The sequence below is a fragment of the Poecilia reticulata genome, chromosome 9, assembly GCF_904066995.2.
Source record: "Poecilia reticulata chromosome 9, P_reticulata-male-v2, whole genome shotgun sequence".
Classification (NCBI taxonomy): domain Eukaryota; kingdom Metazoa; phylum Chordata; class Actinopteri; order Cyprinodontiformes; family Poeciliidae; genus Poecilia; species Poecilia reticulata.
Genome location: NC_088838.1, coordinates 20,287,330 through 20,305,637, shown reverse-complemented (window position 1 = coordinate 20,305,637; position 18,308 = coordinate 20,287,330). Strand labels below are relative to the sequence as shown.

The 18,308-nt window shown below is 38.7% G+C and overlaps 2 protein-coding genes across 5 annotated transcripts; both read right to left on the bottom strand.

The window, feature by feature from the left end:
- Positions 1-3,162: 3,162 nt before the first annotated feature.
- On the bottom strand, positions 3,163-5,032 carry LOC103470218 (serine protease 1-like). The gene is made up of 5 exons (XM_008418480.2): positions 4,463-5,032; positions 4,206-4,368; positions 3,808-4,088; positions 3,576-3,712; positions 3,163-3,475 (listed from the first exon to the last, which is right to left on the bottom strand). Exons 1-5 carry the CDS (start codon positions 4,497-4,499, stop codon positions 3,329-3,331), a joined length of 765 nt encoding a protein of 254 aa, XP_008416702.1. The 5' UTR covers positions 4,500-5,032; the 3' UTR covers positions 3,163-3,328.
- Positions 5,033-6,243: 1,211 nt separating this feature from the next.
- golm1 (golgi membrane protein 1) lies at positions 6,244-17,084 on the bottom strand. 4 transcript variants are annotated; one of them, XM_081610686.1, is made up of 11 exons: positions 16,903-17,084; positions 14,955-15,089; positions 13,429-13,596; positions 13,233-13,287; positions 13,034-13,136; positions 11,388-11,511; positions 10,779-10,938; positions 10,367-10,579; positions 10,150-10,290; positions 9,946-10,044; positions 6,244-8,589 (listed from the first exon to the last, which is right to left on the bottom strand). In XM_081610686.1, the coding sequence occupies exons 2-10, from the start codon at positions 15,081-15,083 to the stop codon at positions 9,947-9,949; spliced, it is 1,191 nt and encodes a 396-aa protein (XP_081466812.1). In that variant the 5' UTR covers positions 15,084-15,089; positions 16,903-17,084; the 3' UTR covers positions 6,244-8,589; position 9,946. The 4 variants fall into 4 exon arrangements, with proteins under 4 accessions (XP_081466812.1, XP_017162394.1, XP_017162396.1 ...); XM_017306905.2 differs by having other exon boundaries at positions 6,244-8,568; positions 16,903-17,083; XM_017306907.2 differs by having other exon boundaries at positions 6,244-8,568; positions 10,779-10,935; positions 16,903-17,083.
- Between the last annotated feature and the right edge of the window lie 1,224 nt (positions 17,085-18,308).

The following is an 18,308-nucleotide window of genomic DNA, read 5'->3' as shown; positions in this document are numbered from 1 at the left end:
AAAATAATCTTGCATAAAGAGAATAGTACAAATTGTGGTATATGTGCCAGATGTCACAGTGAATTAACATAGGAGATAATCCAAAATTCCAAATTGATTGCAAGTCCATATTGTTGTTTTTGCTTTTTGATTAGTTGAAGGTTGAATTGTAAATATATAATGTTTAAGTTCAATCAAAACAACTGAAAAGTAGATACATGTTAATGTGTGAGGCACTAGCGGAACAAGTCATAATCGGGCCGGGGGGCGGGGCCAATGACCCCTCACCCGTATCGCCTGCGCTGCTGGAAACTGTTAAAGGAGGCGGGGGGATGATTAAGGTGCGGGGCGGTGCGGTTTGGGTCTGGTGTCTCGTTGGATTTTTACCCAGGAAGCACATTGCTAAACCGTGAGTCAAACAGCCACTGGGACTGACTACTATATACTCCATTGAGGGACAGTAACTTTAACATTACATACACCTTTCTGAACAGGCGAGGGCGCACTTTCTCCGTTTATTAAAGTGAAACCAGTCCTCCCTGGCACCTCCAGACCTGGGCCTACATGGGTACCCATATGGGCCCCGACCGGGGTCAGCCGCCCTGCCCATAGCTCCGCACCTGGTGTGAGGCGCCGCACCCCTCACTCTCTAGCTCCCTTCACTGAGGTCCCAACTCACTTCCTGCTCAGAAAGGTTAACACTTACCCAGCTATCTGCGCCTGTGGTACTTAGACCCCGAGTTTGCAGAGTGTTCACCTCAGAGGATCTGCTTAGCTGGTTACCAGGGAAACTCGCCTGGAAGGCATGCCGCATTTCTGGTATTTTATTGGTCGGACTAAAACATAGGGTAACACTTTATTTGAAAGGGTGTGCATAAGACTGGGTCATAAACATGACATAACACCTGTCATGAACAGGTGTTATGAATGTCATACAAGTCTGACATTCATACAGACTTGTATGAATGTCATTATTTACCGAAGTGTCATTCGGTAAATAATGACACTTTTAATGCAAAGTTGCTCTAAAAGTTGCATTAAAAATGCCAACTTTGCATTCAATTATCAGAATTTACAAAATCATGCAAAGTTGGCACTTTTAATGGACTTTTAATGCAACTTTTAGAGCAACTTTGCATTGAAAGTGTCATTATTTACCGAATGACACTTCATGACAACTGTCATAAACATTCATAAAGACTCATTCATAAAGACTTCTTTATGTTCATGACAGGTATGTCATGTTTATGACAGTGTCATGTCAGTCTTCTGCACACCCCTTCGAATAAAGTGTTACCAAACATAGCTAAGCCTCCAAAGCCTCCATCCAGAGACCTTCTTTATCCTTGCAGGGTATAGAGGCTGGTGTCTTTCTCCAGCAGTCACTGGGGGAGAGTCGGTGTACAGAGATTGGTTGCCATTCCATCAAAGAGCAACCATGTTTTTGGACAGTGGAAGATCAAGAGCTTAGCATCCACAGGGAGAACATGCAACACTCCATGCAGAATGACCACAGAGAATCAGAGACCTTCATATTATGTTTTCCTCCATCAAACAAACCAATAAACGGGCTATTTATAATGCAGAAAGTTATGGCCTTATAGAGAATCCTGCTAAATCTCAGAGGTTGCCTGTACTTCAGAGCCCTCTGCTGGCTAAATTGTGCTACAGCAATCATTCTGATCTCTGAAACCCGTAATAGTATTTCACACCCTGAAACCCAACAAGGGCATGTACATAACTGAGCTCCCAGCTGGTATCTGGTAACCATTACGCGTGTCAACACATCGTCAAAATCTTCTAATTTTTAGCAACATGGGCATGCTCTATATTGAGTCCAGATAGTGTCAGGCATTCAAATGTGTTCAATGAAATGTCTCTTAAAGAAGGGAATAGATTTCCTGTGCTTCCCGTAGATTTATTAGCACACAAACAGAATAATCCATATTTCACAACTGAGAGACTGAACTTCTATCTTTGAAACAAAATCAGTCCTGTCTTCATAGACATCTGGATAAAGTTTTAGGTCTGCTAAAAGTCTTTTATGTCATTATGGTGTTGCAGCCTCATCTCTGCCACTACAATGAAAATAAAGAGAAGCTTCAAATGATGCTGTAGTTATAATGGCGCTTACCGTCACAGCACTCTTTACCATTCAGAGAGATCCCTCCTGTCAATTGTTAACACAGCTGCACACCCATAAAATATGCACAATATACATTTACAGGCATTTGACAGCTTGATTTTATATTTAACCATAAGATGGCAGCTTGTCTCTAAGAAACCAAAAAAAATGAAAATAAGAGAAACAGTAAGAGAACACCATTCATCTTGGTAGGATGTCAGGAGTGTGTTGGTCTGCTTAAGGCATCAGCATGCAGCTGTTTGTAGACCAGCAGGAGTCACTTGTAACATTGTCACTCAGACTTCCCTTATTTAGAAAGCCAGTCTAATCTAAGCGTACTTAAACAAGCAGGGAGTGTCAAAATAAAAATAAATAACTAAAATCAAGCCTCAAGTGTTCAAACCCACAGGAATTAGATACTACCTTACTCAGACAAAGAATCAATTATGGAAAAGTTTGAGATAAATGAATTACACCCTAAATGATTCTAGATAAGGGGCGCTGAAGCTCTCAAAGACTGCACTTTAACACAACTTGTCTATGGCACATTAGGGTGTATTTGGTTTTTTCAAGATGTTCTCACACCTGAATCAAATGAATGGCTCATTTGGGGGTCTGTGGAGATGAATGATGTGCTGCTGAGCCAATTCAGCAGTAAGTTGTTAGGAATGCATCTAAAAGTTGCAGAACAGTAACTCTCAAACTGGAGTTCGACACCCCTTGCTCAAGTAAAACCTCCTTTTTTTTCAGATTTTCTTAGGTCTACACCTCAAACACTGAGGTGTTGTGTAGGAAGTGCTTTCCTTTTCCCCGGTGCCTGTAGGTCATGTTTATAGTGTTGGTCTTCAGGCAAATCATCATTTCTGCTCCATGGTGGGTTGAGTATTTAAAAATGTGGGGAAATGAATTGTGAGATGTGACACTGGATATCAGGAATAGTTTGATGCCCTAGCTTGAAAAGTGGAAGTGAAACTCGAACGTGATAATGGTTTTTCAGTTATGGAAATGAGACCTTGAACGTTCAGATAGCAGACAGATAGCACACAGCAGACAACGCATGGAGTTTTGATAGTTCTATCTTTTTATTGATGGAGATGAGTGGTTGTAAAGCACATCTAAATAAACACACTAAGATAGGCTACAGTTTGACTAATAAGCACAAATAAATAGGTAAATATGGTAGTTATTTTAATTATTAAATAAGATATATCTGGAACGTACTCATCAGTTCTCCTTCATTGTTTTACCAATCCACTCCATGTACTGACAGATGTCCAGCATTACAATGGTCTTAGCACATGTATCCACAGGCTGGCTAACAATAATTCCTTGTAGATGTCCTTTGTACTCCACAGCTGAGCCTGCGTCGCCCTGAAACACAGAAATCACAGGCAGGATGGTTTCACATGCGGAACAGTGTAGAAAAACAAAGCAGTATTATATAGTTATGTCAGTAGAATGGTTTTCTTACAAAGCAGGACTCCACTCCAGGTTTGAAGGCACAGATTGTAGATTCACCGCTGCTGTATTTACTGTCTGGTTTATCATTCTCTCCACACTCAGAGATCTCTGTGGTGGCACATCTCACCTCACCAACCGGTTTACTGCCTGATAACAGCAAAAGCCTTGAAATGTCACTTCCTTTTACTAAAAATAAATTGTTTCATTTATGACTAGTTTTTTATATATATATATATTCTTACCTTTTGCCTTTGCTCCCATTCCTCCAATCTGCACTTTTGTTTTTGGCTCTAGCTTTGTGCATTCTCCTGAAGGGAGGCTGATGGCAGGAAGTTTGGCTGACATGTCCTCATTCAGCTGGATGAGCATAATGTCATGAGCATTTCCTCCTTCATCTTTGAAGGTGTGCTGCTGTTTGGCCAGAATAGTTTGTTCGTGTTTGTTGGAGTTGCCTTTGAACCAGGAGACAGCTTTTGTAAAAATGGACACATCGTTGTTTACGCCGAGCTTCACTTTGACTGTCCTGCAAAGAAACGAAATTGTAGTGAAATTACTGGATGGGATCAGCTCAAACACACGCTGCAAAGTCAGTAATTAAAAAAAGAAAAGTACAAGCAAAAGTGAACTGTGGATGTCTTACTGCTCTGCACAGTGAGAAGCTGTGATGACCCAGCGGGTGTTGAGCAGAGCACCTCCACAGGACTTCCCGCCCTGAGCGGACTCTATCTGGACATGGTACTGCCGGTTCTTGCCACACGATTCACTCCCAAGAATCCTCTTCTCAATAGTGTTTGATGCAGCACCTGAAAAGGAAGAAAGAGCAGCCATTCAGCGTGCCGCAAGTACCAAACGCACAAAGCAGATACCGAACAACTTTCAGCCAAGGTCCAAACTCACCTGCAACCAGCAAAAGGAATACAAAGTAATGCTCCATCGTGGTTCTTCTTGATGTGGATCACCTCTGGTGTCTGACTGATGCTCTGACTGTCTTTTATAGGCCTTATCAGATTCTGGGGGACTTTTTTTTCCCTTTTTTGCCGTTGGCTAGTCTGGTTAGGCAGCCAATTACAAGTTCCCCTCATGGTGCATCAGTCAAATGAACTGAACAGCACAGAAGATAAACGGAGGAATGGATGAGTTAAATGAAAGGTTGCTACTGGACAGTAGCAACATTTTAGCAACAAGAAACAAATGAGGACAACCTAGTTGTAAAAGGAGTTCCTGTAAAGGCCACGGTAAATGTTGTCATATTGTTGTGGAACATTAATGTGCAACAAGGTTTTATGTCATTATTATAGATGTGAAGTTTGTCAAAACGTATTTATTCTTAAAATTTGTGACTGCACGTCCCCTCTTCCTGTCGTCATCTGTTACCACCAACTTGATTTCCTCTTTTGTCAGAATAAATACAGTGAATCTGAATGTGTCGGCCATGAAGGCAACCTACTGGACCTGAGATGAACAAAGAAGTCTTACATACGTTCAAGAAATTTTAATAGTCATATGCAATGAATTCAAATATATTTTCTGATTAGGTTTGTTTGGCAGATTAAACGTATCTTTTGAAAATAGCCTTAAAGCAAGAGTTAAATATACTTTTCATATGTATCTAAGAGTTGCTGTATGACAAAGTATTTTTTATTTTTTGCATAGAACTGTATGTGTGAGAGTTTCCAGAGTTCAGTGAACCTATTATTCATACAGCTGCATAAAGTTTCCACTTTATCCCTCTATCCTAAATGTATTGCTGCATTTAAAAAGTTGCATCTGGCCAATGGAGGATCAGAGTTTATGGAAAGTAAAACTTCTAGGCGAGTTGTTGTTTACTTATAATGTGAATCGGATGAAGATCAGTCCACTTCCAGTTAAATTACATTTAAAACTCCCACAGATGAATAAAATCAAGAGCAAAACAGCCTAGCTGACAATTTATGGCTGTCAGTACACAGTTAAATACTGCTTAAAATATCCCTGTAGATCTTTTGAGAAGTATGCTTCTAGTTTATACTCCCACTTGTTAATCTTGAATATTTTAAACTGAAAACAAAGCAATGAGCTAACAAATTGTCTTTGTGCCCCTTGCTTTGCATTTGAGATAACTGTATTATTTAAATACTGTGGTACATTTTTTATCTGAATGCACAAAGATAATTATTCAAATGTTTTATGACCACATAGATTTTGTGCTTTCACATCGTCACAAAAAGTTGAAACTTTGCTCAAGCAAAGTCCTGTGGTTTAAAAGGTCAGTCAGTTCGGTCATTCTGATGGCAAAACCTCTTGCATTTGCTAGTTATAGTGCATTCCTCTCTGACAATCTAAATGAAATGTGCCCCCCAAAGACATCATTCAGAAGAACAAAGTAACAAAATTAAACTAAAATGATGGGGAAAAAAATATGTGGAAGAAAACTGAAAAATAATAGAAGACAGATCAACTAAAATGGCAAAACTTATAATCTAATGATCAAATGTTGGGTAATCAGTGAAGACATATGGCTAACTATGTTTATTGCTTGAATTAGAAGATGCTTTTCTGAAGCCAAGCTATCGGCAGAAAGACCTCAAAATGTTACAAGAACATATTCGCTGGTCAAAATAGAAACGATGCAACAATTGTTGAATGATGAAAGCAACAATCTCACTTTTGGTTGCAAGAAATCACACAAAATACGATACTAATAAAAACATTTTTTTATTCAACTCTATTGTAAATTAAACAACGTGATTATTTAAATCTTTCATTTTAGAAGCAAAATAAAGTCATAGCAACGAATCAAAGCAAGCAAAACAAACAAAATACAAAGAATATATTTTCTTTTAAGGTTAGCACATTTGTATTTTAGAAAAGTTTCTTTTTATTTTCTTTTAACACAGATAAACTATTTTAACATCACAATTTAACTGTCTAAACTTTACATTAACAGACAATAGTAAAATATGTAAAAGCAGAAAGAAAACAGAAACAATCTTGTACTCAAGGATTTTCATTGGCAGTTCTCCATCAAGGCTGATATTGTACTTTAGATAATTCTGGTAAAATCATTACATTACAGGCTCTCTGCTTGTTAGCAGGTACGTCACTTTGTGGTTCCACCTAAACTGTTTTGACCTTTTCCTTTAAACTGTTTCAACTTCTTCCTTTGGATTATGAAAATAAACAAAGCTGCTTAATGAATTAACAGATCTCCACAATTTGCTAGGGTTTTGTGGAACAAATCTTATAATTCAGCATCATAAAAGATAAAAGAAAAATGACGTAATTTGAACATTAAGAAGTTCAAAAACGCTGGAAAAAGGTTTAGATAACAGAAAAAGTGTGAGTTTTATTTACATGTACAACATTTTTGGAGTTTTTAACTGTATTTCAATATGTAATGATATTCCAATATTTGTCATCTCAGCCACTCAGCTGCGTAACATCTACACTTATAAAACAATATAAAAGTCACAACGTACAGCATGGAAATCATTCAGATATGCAAAAAAACATTCTAGGAAGGTCATTTCCAACTTCTAGATTATGTAATCTTGGAACAGACAACTGATGATAAAACATTCTGGAAATTAAAATCTACTCACTACATCTATATTACAGACATTGAGTAAATAAAGTACATCTTGTCCTGCATAAATCACAAGGCAACCGATTTTTCTTCAATAAATTCAGATCGACTTTTTGTTACTTTTGACGTCTACAACTAGCTTATATTTGCACTTACCCAGTTTCCAGCTCAGTGTAGCTTCACTATGAAATGCACACGCACATCTCAGAGTTGCAGTTCACTTCTACTGGCTCCGAGGAGCCATGAAGCACAATTTCATGTTCCTGCTTTGTGTAAATGTGTACAATTACAATACAGCAATTTTTTTTTTTTTAAAGTCCCTGCCGGGATACTGACACAGAGGATGCGGCAGACAGTGAGCGCACAGAACGATCTCACCGTCTTCACACGTTCGAATCTCCACAGAGACAGCAGATTAAGATGTCGACACACAACTGGTCAACAAAAGCAGATGCGGCCTGGAGCAGCGACATTTAGGATCCGCAGGAGAGCACTTAAAGCATCTCCTTGTTCTAGTTCAAATACACAAAGATGCAAACAGTAACCCACATGATGCTCTGTGGAAAATACAGCTCAGAAGGAAACGCCTGCTCCCAATGAAGCGCCAGAACATTTCAACGATGGTGTAGACTTAATTATTGAATATAACTGTACTGCAATAAAATCATGCTTCAAGCAAAACGTTTGACTCATCTATAAACTCTATGTTTGTGTGTGTTTTTTTTTATTTATTTCATTTTACTTTTAGGAATGATCAATAATTAAACCAAACTACAAATACAGCATTTTTTATGAGAAATATAGCAGGAAACTACAGGAAAAGTAACTTCCCTCTGTTACAGGGCTGCTAGCTTAAAGAATGTTTAACAGATGGGTGAATACTGACTTGAAATAAACTCAAATATAAAAAAAATGTTCTAAGAAACTATACAGGAGAAAGGTGAAGGCTTGTTAAAGAAGCAATAATGCGAAAAGTAACAGCGCTCTCTGGTGGCTGATGCGTGTCACAGCAAGCACTCAGATCTTGAAGCTCCTCTCAGTATTTCACACCCTGAAGCCCAACAGCAGTAAGTTGATATCTGAATTCACAGTTGCTATCAAGTGACCTCAAGACCTGTCAACACATCATGAAATACTTCTCATTTTAATCCACATCGACGTGGCCCAAATGGTGTCAAGCTATGAGATGTCTTCCGTCATGTCTGACATTCACTAAAACAAAGCAAAAAATAAAATACAAACAGAAAGGAAACGGATGACATATCCTCGAATGAGGAACGACGATATTAGGTCATCTCATCATCTAAACGAGATCAAGAAAACGATGAAACGGGTCTGTGTTTTCGCTGTGTTTGCTTGGTTGCTGCGGAGCTGTGGTGCACAACATCTCCTGTTCTCTGAAAGGGGAGATCTGGAGGATTCTTCCTCTATTGTGTCTCTGCAAAACAGCAGCAGGATTCTGTTAGTGAAACAAAATAAAAGTGGTGATGTCATTATGTTGCTGGTGCATCTGAAATAATATCATCCACAAATTAATTTAGTACAACTAGTGTTATACTATTGGTGTTGGATTCAAAATATAACACAAATAATATATTTATTCATCACACACATTTTTTTCCCCTTTTTTATTCTTCTAAAATTAGGATTTTTAGAAGAATAAATTTAATACAGAAACGAAAATGTTATTGTGGAATAGGACTGCATATGGTATTAGGCGATAATATTGGTAATTTTGCCACAACAAAAATCTGTAGCGATATGAAACCTCTAGTGTTTTGGGTAATGCCGTTCGTGTGCAGTGTGAGCATCGGCTGCCCTGAGATGTAGAACACAAGTTCATAAAACTGAGATTATATAGACCAACAGTTACTGTTCTCTCCACAGCCATTTGCAATACGAATATTGAACAGACTGATTTTGTGATAGCGATATATTTAGGACTTATAGTGTTTGGAACACAATCACAGGGAAGACCGCTGACTTTACAACTCTCCAGCAGTCATTCACAGGGCTAACCCACATCAAATCACTGCTAGTGAAGCTCACTGTCCAAGCATATTAACTGAAAATTAAGTGCAAGAAAGAAAAAAAAAAACATTAAGTCGTAGGAAATGGTGTGGAAGTGACAGGGATGAATGTAGGATTAAGACAAGAGTTTGTGGGAAATTTAAGCTGCAACGTTCGCCTGGAGATCCAAGAGCCTCCTAATAAAAACACAGTCGACTTCAGAAGTTTCCTAACTTGACAAAGAGAAAAAGGACTGCGCTACTTATTTATATTCCAAAGACCTCTCTCCAGATTAAACCGTTTTTTATTTTCATTTGGAAGTCAACGTTTCAGGTTGCTTCAGGTCTCATGAGGTTTTCAGTCAATGATGATCTGAAGATCATCAGACCATCACCAGGCATTGCCCACAGAGGCAATCTGTGGGCATCTGTCCCACAATCTGTCCCTTTGCAAACACACTTTATGGAGATTTTGCTTTTATTTTCTAGGAGAACTTGTCACCTGACACTTCACTGACAAAAGTCTCTGCCTGATTTAACGACTGTGGTTGCCTGATGAGAGAGACCAGAGCCTGTCATGCCACACTTGGCCTTACGTAAAATTGTAATTTGTAAGAATACAAATTTTGGGTTTTCATATCAAAAATCAACAGAAGTAAATGCTTGAAATGTGTATCTATCTGTAAAGACTATATAGGAGAGGTTTCCTTTTCGATTGACTTATTTGCTACAATTACTGTGTGATCCTGAACTATATAGTTCAATAAGAAACCAAATACACCCACTGAGTATATGGGTGTATTTACCTCAGTTTTGAGCAAGTGCAGCTTGTTTGTCAGCTTCAAACTCTCCTTCATTCTCATCGTCGCCATTATAGTCAGCCATTTCCTCCTCTGTGTTTTTATCTGCCAAAATTACAAAAGTAGGAGTGAAAAAAATTTATTCTGCAACTACATATAAACAGAACAAAACGAAAAGAAACATGTTTGGCATATTTTTGTCTGTTTTACTTCTCTGTTCTTTCTCCAAATCAACTCCATCGACAACTTGCTCGTCTCCGTCATATTCATCTGGTTCCTCAGGCCTTTGACCGTTAGCCGTCTCCTCTGCCTTTTCTTGACCGATTAGGATGTCCTGCACTCCCTGATCTGCTTCCGTAAGAACTGCTGTTTAGAATAACATCACTGACAGACAGAAAACCGTTTCTATATACCGTCTTCAATTCACCTTCAGTTCGGGCATCTTCCCCGTGAACGTCCATCACCTCTATGTCTTTATCGTCCATCAGATGGTTTGTCAAACCTTTTCTGGTCGTCGCCTCGGACGTTTTCCCTTCTCCCTCTTTCTGCTGCAGTTTGTCCTGATTCTCTGAAGCAGCCAACCCAACGGTCTGAGACTCGGCTTTAGAGAGATCGTCTATCAGAGGCTGTTCTGACGACTCTGGAAGTGAAATTGTTTTTGTTCAATGACAGCTTTAATGATAACCAAGAATTATTTAAAATCTAAATATCACCAATTTTGTGTTCAATGTTAATAAGCAATGCTTCAAAATAATAATGTTGGATTGTTTTTACATTTACCTAAAATAACTCATGAATTACTCTGCATTCTTGTTTTGTTTATTTATTTTTTTTGTTACCTTTGTCAGTGTCGATGTTGATGAGCAGCTCAGAAGCTTTACTTCCTTTGCCCTGAGGGATGTTTGGTTCCTGGCTCACAGCTGCAGCTGCTTCAGCCTCTGTGGGAGCGGCCTTTCCTGTTGGCTCTTCTTTCTGTTCTCCAGTCTCTGCGTTTTTCTGCTGATGGGGAAAAGTGTCAAAAACTATTCTTACTTGCATCAAAGCTGAAACAAAACACTCGAGCAGAAGAACCCACAAAGCAGAAAGTGTTTCACCTCCGTCCCTGTTCTTTTTGATATGGCTGCACTAACATACATAATACGCAACAGCATTTGTAAATGTGCATCTAACTGCCTACTGAGAAAAAGAAAATGAGAAAACATTTTTGTGTTACTGTGATTGTGCAAAGAGACACTGACACTGTTTCAGAGTTTTCACTAAGTAAACAAAACATTGTTTATCAGCACATGTAAACAGTAATTATTCCTGAATCACAGGAGTATTTCTAACCTTAGTGGCTTATTAGTCACCTTTTCACTGACCCTAATTCCAAAGCTAAAAACTTTTGATCATTTTAGTTATGAGGGCAGCATTCCTTTACATACAGTCAAACAGGTGAGCCGAGTTACCTGCGTGGGAGAACCTGCAGGCGGAACGACTTTCTGAACATTCTTCTGAACTTCAAGTTTAACAGCTGCCACTTTCTCGTCACACAGCTTCTTTTGGGACAGAACCTGAGACTGACAGTGAGCTCTGCAAGAAAAGTGCAATGCAACAGAGTCATGTTAACCATCAACTTTACAGTCAATCACCAAAGAATCGATATCCAGCTTTTTCCATAATTTGTCAAATTGGAAACACAAACTTCAATGTATTTTTTTAAGGATTTTATGTAAATGCTCCCCCAAAAAAACTGCATAATTTTGAAGTGGAAATTCCATGACATGTTTTCAAAATGTGTTATTTTGCATAAGCCAACGCTGCTAGTCCTCCGTCTCATGTTACATTATCCACAATATCTGCACATTTACTGTTGAAAATGTAATAAACTAGAAATGACAGTCTACAACGAGAAGATGTTTGTGGAAACATATTGGACACTTGGACATTACCAACATCTGATTTGTTTTTTTTTTTACATGTTTCGAGACTTGTTCCTCCTCTAACCTAACAAATATATATATATATATATATATATATATATATATATATGTAAGTTGCATTTGTGGGGAAAAAAATATTGCTTTGTGCTAAATTATTGTGCTGATGTCAGCTGCTCGACTTCACATCATGGCACACAGTGAGCTGAGCAGATTGTGGCGCAGAGGTGGAAGCGAGGCAGAATCATCACAGTTTAAATTAATAAGGACATGAATGTGCATCAGATGCGCAGCGTTTAATCCTTCAGGGGTTGTGGCTTGATGGTTGTACAGGAGCTTCCACCTCTTCTGCTTCCATGTCAAAGGTGTACAGTTGCACCACTGTGCATCTGTTTGTAGCCATTTTCACGTGTTTAAGGTGCTAATGGAAACACTGAGTTGGGAGGGCTTTGCCAGCAGCAGCTTATTTACATAATTGCGACGTAGCCCTAAAACCGCTCAGAACACGCAGAACTGAAAGGGTTAAATCTCAATATCTAAGAATATTATGTATTAATGTAATAAACATGTTTTGTACAGCCCACAGAGTCATCCCAGCTTGTTCAAGGAAGCATAATAAGTCACCTTTAATGCTCTTCTTGCCTATTCTGTCAGCTTTGGTCTTTTTAGGTTTACTTTTTCACACACGCTCTTTTTGTCACAGTGGATTGAACAGTGCCCTGTTAGGATGTCTACAGCTTCGATGTTCTTATAATTTTTCCTTAAAATTATAAGGCAAAATTATAGGCTTTATTTCTTGCTCTTCATGAACTGCTTGTTCACCAATGTTCTCTAACAAATCTCTAAAGCCGTCACAGAACAGATTGATTTATACAGATATTAAATTAAACATAGAAGATTTAATAATATTGTAATCTTTGGAGGCAATTGGTTGCAAGTGATTCCCTTTAGGGGCATCAGAGTAGAACAAAAGCCATTATTTACTTACTTGCACTGGTAACTTGCATAAAATCCCAAGAAAATCTATTGAAGTTTGTGGTTGTAATTAATAATGATTTGTGTAACTAATTGTGAAAAAGTTCAGAAGCACAGTTGTGTCTTTTAAAAATAAATTCATTATGAATCAAGCTAATAATAAGCATATTGTTTTCAGAACTTCTAACAAAACTCCTTACATGTCAACAGTGAGCTTATTGCTGAGGATGCTTGGGTTGGCCTGGCAACGCTGCAGCTCTTTCTGAAGCTTCCCCAAGTCATTGTTCATCTGATTCAGCTGACCTGCAGAGCAGACAAAACACAGTGTAAGACACATTGGCTTCACACTGTCATGATCAGTCAATTTCTGAGAACCAGAGGTTACATTTTAACGGCTACCTTTTAGTTCCTCTATGGTTTTGGTGCTGGAGGAAATATTTTGCTGCAATTTAGCCTGCAGGCAAAACCAAAAGCAGCATTAATTTTAACAGCTGCAAACGAGAGGAATCTCCAAATCTTGCAGAACTATTTATTTTAACTGTTTAACCATTAGATTGTTATTACAAATCCGAGGCTTAGTGGTCATGGTGTTTACCTTCTCTTGGCTGTACGTGTCCAGTTGTTTCCTGCGAAGGCTTTCAATGTGACTGATCTCTTCCACCTGTTTCTGAATCTGCTCCTGAAACTCATTCTTCTTCATCTCTGCGACGCCTCGCTCAGCCGCTCCTCGTCGCACCTGGCCTTCCAGCTCATACAGCTTGGTCTTTGTTCAAACACACAATGACAGATTCTGGATCAGCTCATGTCACCCCGTTGTGCTCATCTCACGTTTTGACAACAAGACGACACATCTGATAGTGGACAGCATTTATCCGAGAGAGGAGATAGGGACAACACGAGAGCTGTTTGCTTCTTATATTTCCAGAAGCCCACAAAGCAACCGACGGAGAATTTAGACAATGCGACAAAATATTTTATCGGGTCTCATGGCCTCATCTAGTTCTTTGCTGTGAAGGTTTTTTCTGCCCTGGCACCGTTTAGACAAGAGGATGCTTAACCTTAACCACAAAGGGAAGTTATGTAACCAGCACATAGAAATGTTAAAATGCACTAAAAAAAAAAAAAAGGGAAGCAAATTGTGCACTAAGGAGGATTTTCAATTAAAAGAACAAAAACAGACGGCTGCTTCTCTACTTTGCTTTGTTTGGATTCTGTGAAAGTAAATCATTCCCTATGCGTCTGAATAAAATGTGCTTAGGTCTTAGAACCTGACTTACATTAAATAATGGCATTTTTAAAATGACATTTTATTGGCATGGATTAGGTGGTTGATGTATTGGTATAATTTATTCTGCCTTCTTAGCAGCAGAATTCCAGACAAGCAACAGTGTTCTGATCAATATTAATACAATAAATTCAGTGTTATGGCTATTAACTTGCTGTCTTTTAGAATTCAGATCAAAGTGAAGAAATTAGATTTGATTTTGAGTTTAGAGCCAACGTTAGAATCTTATTCCATGTCCAGGATTCATCTTTAAAGCCTCAGTGCTGATTTAGTGTGTCACATAAATCTTTCTTAGCATTTATCATAGAATGTGAAGTTGTTCCTTTGCAAATTCCTACACATGCTTTATTAACCTGCAGGTGCATGTGTTTAGATTCTAACAGTGTATTTTTGCACGTTCAGGTTAGCTTCAAACAAGTGTTGAGTTTTATGAGGGTTTCCTGTTTCATTTTTGAAGTAGGCCACTCTGTAATGTCTCATCTAACTGTAGGAAATAAGATTTAGTATTTCAATGTTTTCATATACCTCATACACATAAAGTACAAGAATCTTTCCTGTTGGAAACAGGTGTTTTTTTTTTTTTTTGTACCAGTCAGTGCAAACTACTTGTCTTTACAATCCGAATCAAAATCACAAAAACTGTGATTTTGTGATTCATGTATCTGCCGCACCAGGGTGCGGCAGATACATGAAGCAAGAAGCGACCACTGCAACAAGCATACATTTCAAACTTATTTCACAGCATGGAAAGCATAAATCTGAATGCTCTTTATGTACGTAGTAGAAAGATACAAACCCAGCTTTCATCAGACAAACACACGTGTATGTTCACCTACCTGTAGCTCCAGGTTGCGAGAGCTGGACACCCAGTAGTTAAAGCCCAAAACCAAGATACAGGCAATTAGGGCGGCAACCATTAAAGGAGGGGCTCTTCCTCCACGACGACCGTTCCCAAGTCCACCCATGGCGACCTACAAACCAGATAAAAAATGTCAACAGAATTCCTCTTTTTTTTATATATTGCATCCATGCAAAAGCTACACTAATCCAACATATCAACAAAAGAAAGGATGACCTGAAATATGAAATTCTGCCTCACTATACAGATACCAGAACGTGTATAGAAGGAGATATTAGAGATACTCAGCTCTGCAGAGAACAGGGGAGATGTTGCAGAGAGCACCAAGTAATTGAATAATTAACTGCAAAGTGGGAGGCCTGGATGTTGTAATCTATACATTTTCTCACACCCTTGTATCTCCAGCAGCAATACATTTCATGCGGGAGGCGGGGTACACCCTAGACCGGTTGCCAGTCCATCACAGGGCAACACAGAGTCAGACAGGACAAACAACCATGCACGCACATGCTCACACCTAAGGAGAATTTTAGAGATACAAACAGTCATATTTTTGGACTTTGGGAAGACCTTCTTGCTGCAAGGCAACAGTGCTGCCAACTGTGCCACTGTGCAGCCCTGGATGTTGTAATGTTTCATGGAAATGGAAAGGTGTAGCATAGATACAGGTATATGGTCAGAACTTTGTAGAACTACTTTCTGCTGCAATTTACATCTGCAAGTCTTTTTGGAAATGTCTGAAGGTTTTACAGAACTTCAGCCAGGATGGAAAGTGTCAGTGAAAATTTTTTTTTGGTCTAGTCACAGATTTTCAATTGGATTTATGTCTGGGTTTTAGACTCAAGGTGATGTGGAGACTTCATCTTCTGCCAAAGATTTACACGATTTGTCTTTGAGGTACTTCTTAAAATCATGCTATGAAATGACGCTGTTTAGGAGGCTGACCATTTCTTCCCAAGTGTAATTTGTGCAGTACTTTTTATTTCCAGTTCCAGATTGTGAGATATTCAAATCTTGGGATATTGTGTTATAATTTAGCTCTGATTTAAACTTCTCCACAACTCTATGCCTGGCTTATCTGCTGTGTTCCTTGCTCTACTTACTCTACTTACCAATAACTGTACCTCTGAAGGCAGCTGGGATCCTTGGATTTTATTTGGGGGTATTAAAGTGAAAAAGCACACCCAACCTTCAAGATTTTTATTTACACGATCCCTCCTTTTTATTCCACGTAACAATAATGTGCTACTTTATGATGATCTATCGTATTAAATCCCATTAAAATATATAAAGCCTAGATTTGAAACGTGACAAAATGTAAATATGTTGTAGAGGTATGCACATTTTTGAAAGCCTATGTAAAATCGAAACTATCCTTCCTAATGCTTTCTTAATGGAAATGATAAGGCAAATAAACAAATGAAGAAGGTCAGTGAAAGATATTACACCATACTGATTTCACTTAAAACTTCAACTGTTGGTGTTTCCACATAACCCGATATGTTCCTCAAAAAATAGATTCGTCTGACGAGAAAAATGCAACTTGTACAAACAGAATATATGTATATCCCTGCAACACTGTACCCTTATTAAATAAAGCCAGTTTAAAACGTGCTTATGGGTTTATTAAAAAGGGAGATATTTCTCCAACAATAATAACAGTTAGCATTGTACAGCATTAAAAAAGGCTTCCGTTTTATCGTCGATCGGAATCAACGTTGAGAACTATAACAATATACTATGTGTTAATGTTATATGAATAAATTAAATCTAAATAATACAAACTATCATAAGAAAAGCATAGCTAAACATGAGCTGTCAATTTACTTACAACAGCAACCAGCATATCAGAAGCTAAAGCTAACACTGTTAGCAACAGAGTGTTCCATGTTGGCGTTAACATAGCTCGAAAACTATTTACTTACCAGATATAAACGTCAGGAAAAAAAATACTTTTAAGAAAGTGATAATCTATGATATATTTAAAAAGAAGATTGCTTTTTCAGAAAATTTGCAACACTACAATATTTGGTGGCTCACTAGTATCCATTACTGCCATACAAACACCCGAGCCTGTAAAGAGCAACGTCTGTGTGTGGTACAGAGAGGAAGTCAGTGGTGATGCCTCTATGGGCCGTGCGATATTTGCATTGTTTACGTAGCAAAAACAAAACAGCGATATAGTTCAATCTGTATAATCAAATTTGCATAGATAAAAAGCTAATTGACATTCTGTTATGGAAATCAGGAGATTTTAGTGTGCTATATGTTTGATTTTTTTTATTACAGTTTTTTAAAGGTCTGATTTGCAATCAAGACATTACGGAATAGTGTATTTTACAGAGAGGACGAAAATGCAGCACGTGCAACCTGTTACTGTCTTTATAAACTGTAAAATATATTGTTTTTCTTTTCTTTTTTATCTTTTCTTTATTATTTTTGTTTAAATACATTAAATTACAAATATCTATTTTATATAATTAATATCCTTAAAACTTTAAAAAGGAAATTAAACTACCTAATTTTAAAACGTTTAATAATTTTCATTTTATAAATATATGTAGTTACTTAGCCATATTCAGTTTTTAAATTCTCTAGAAGAATCCATCCATCCATCCATCCATCCATCCATATACATTTCTATTCACCCCATAGGTAATTACAATAGTTAAAGAAAAGTACCACCTTACCTCAGATGTTGCATCTAAATGACGCTTCCCCCCTTTCATTTATTACATAGGTAATTTATGATACATTAAATATAACAGCCGATGGGCTCACCACCTGTCCGAGGGGCCAAAGGGGTCGGGTGCATTGTGCTATGGGCGGCAGCCAAGGGAGGGGACCCTGGCGGTCTGATCCTCGGCTGCAGAAGCTGGCTCTTGGGACGTGGAACGTCGCCTCTCTGGTGGGGAAGGAGCCGGAGCTAGTGTGCGAGGCTGAGAGGTTCCGGCTAGAAATAGTCGGCCTCACCTCGACGCATGGCTCTGGTTCTGGAACCAGTCTCCTTGAGAGGGGCTGGACGTACTTCCACTCTGGAGTTGCCCACGGTGAGAGGCGCCGGGCTGGAGTGGGCATACTTGTTGCCCCCCATTTGGGCGCCTGTACGTTGGGGTTCACCCCGGTGAACGAGAGGGTAGCCTCCCTCCGCCTACGGGTGGGGGGACGGGTTCTGACTGTTGTTTGTGCTTACGGGCCGAACGGCAGTTCAGATTACCCACCCTTCTTGGAGTCCTTAGAGGGGGTACTGGAGAGTGCCCCTCCTGGGGACTCCCTTGTTCTACTGGGAGACTTCAACGCTCACGTGGGCAATGACAGTGAGACCTGGAGA

Excerpts from the sequence above, each read along its gene's own strand:
- LOC103470218 (XM_008418480.2), bottom strand. The coding sequence starts at position 4,499 with ATGGAGCATTACTTTGTATTCCTTTTGCTGGTTGCAG. Across the intron at positions 4,089-4,205 it reads GCTTCTCACTGTGCAGAGCA|GACAGTCAAAGTGAAGCTCG; the intron begins GTAAGACATCCA and ends GTTTCTTTGCAG. Across the intron at positions 3,713-3,807 it reads AATGGGAGCAAAGGCAAAAG|GCAGTAAACCGGTTGGTGAG; the intron begins GTAAGAATATAT and ends TGCTGTTATCAG.
- golm1 (XM_081610686.1), bottom strand. The coding sequence starts at position 15,083 with ATGGGTGGACTTGGGAACGGTCGTCGTGGAGGAAGAGCCCCTCCTTTA. Across the intron at positions 13,288-13,428 it reads ACACGTACAGCCAAGAGAAG|GCTAAATTGCAGCAAAATAT; the intron begins GTAAACACCATG and ends TTTTGCCTGCAG. Across the intron at positions 10,939-11,387 it reads CTGCAGGTTCTCCCACGCAG|CAGAAAAACGCAGAGACTGG; the intron begins GTAACTCGGCTC and ends TTTCCCCATCAG.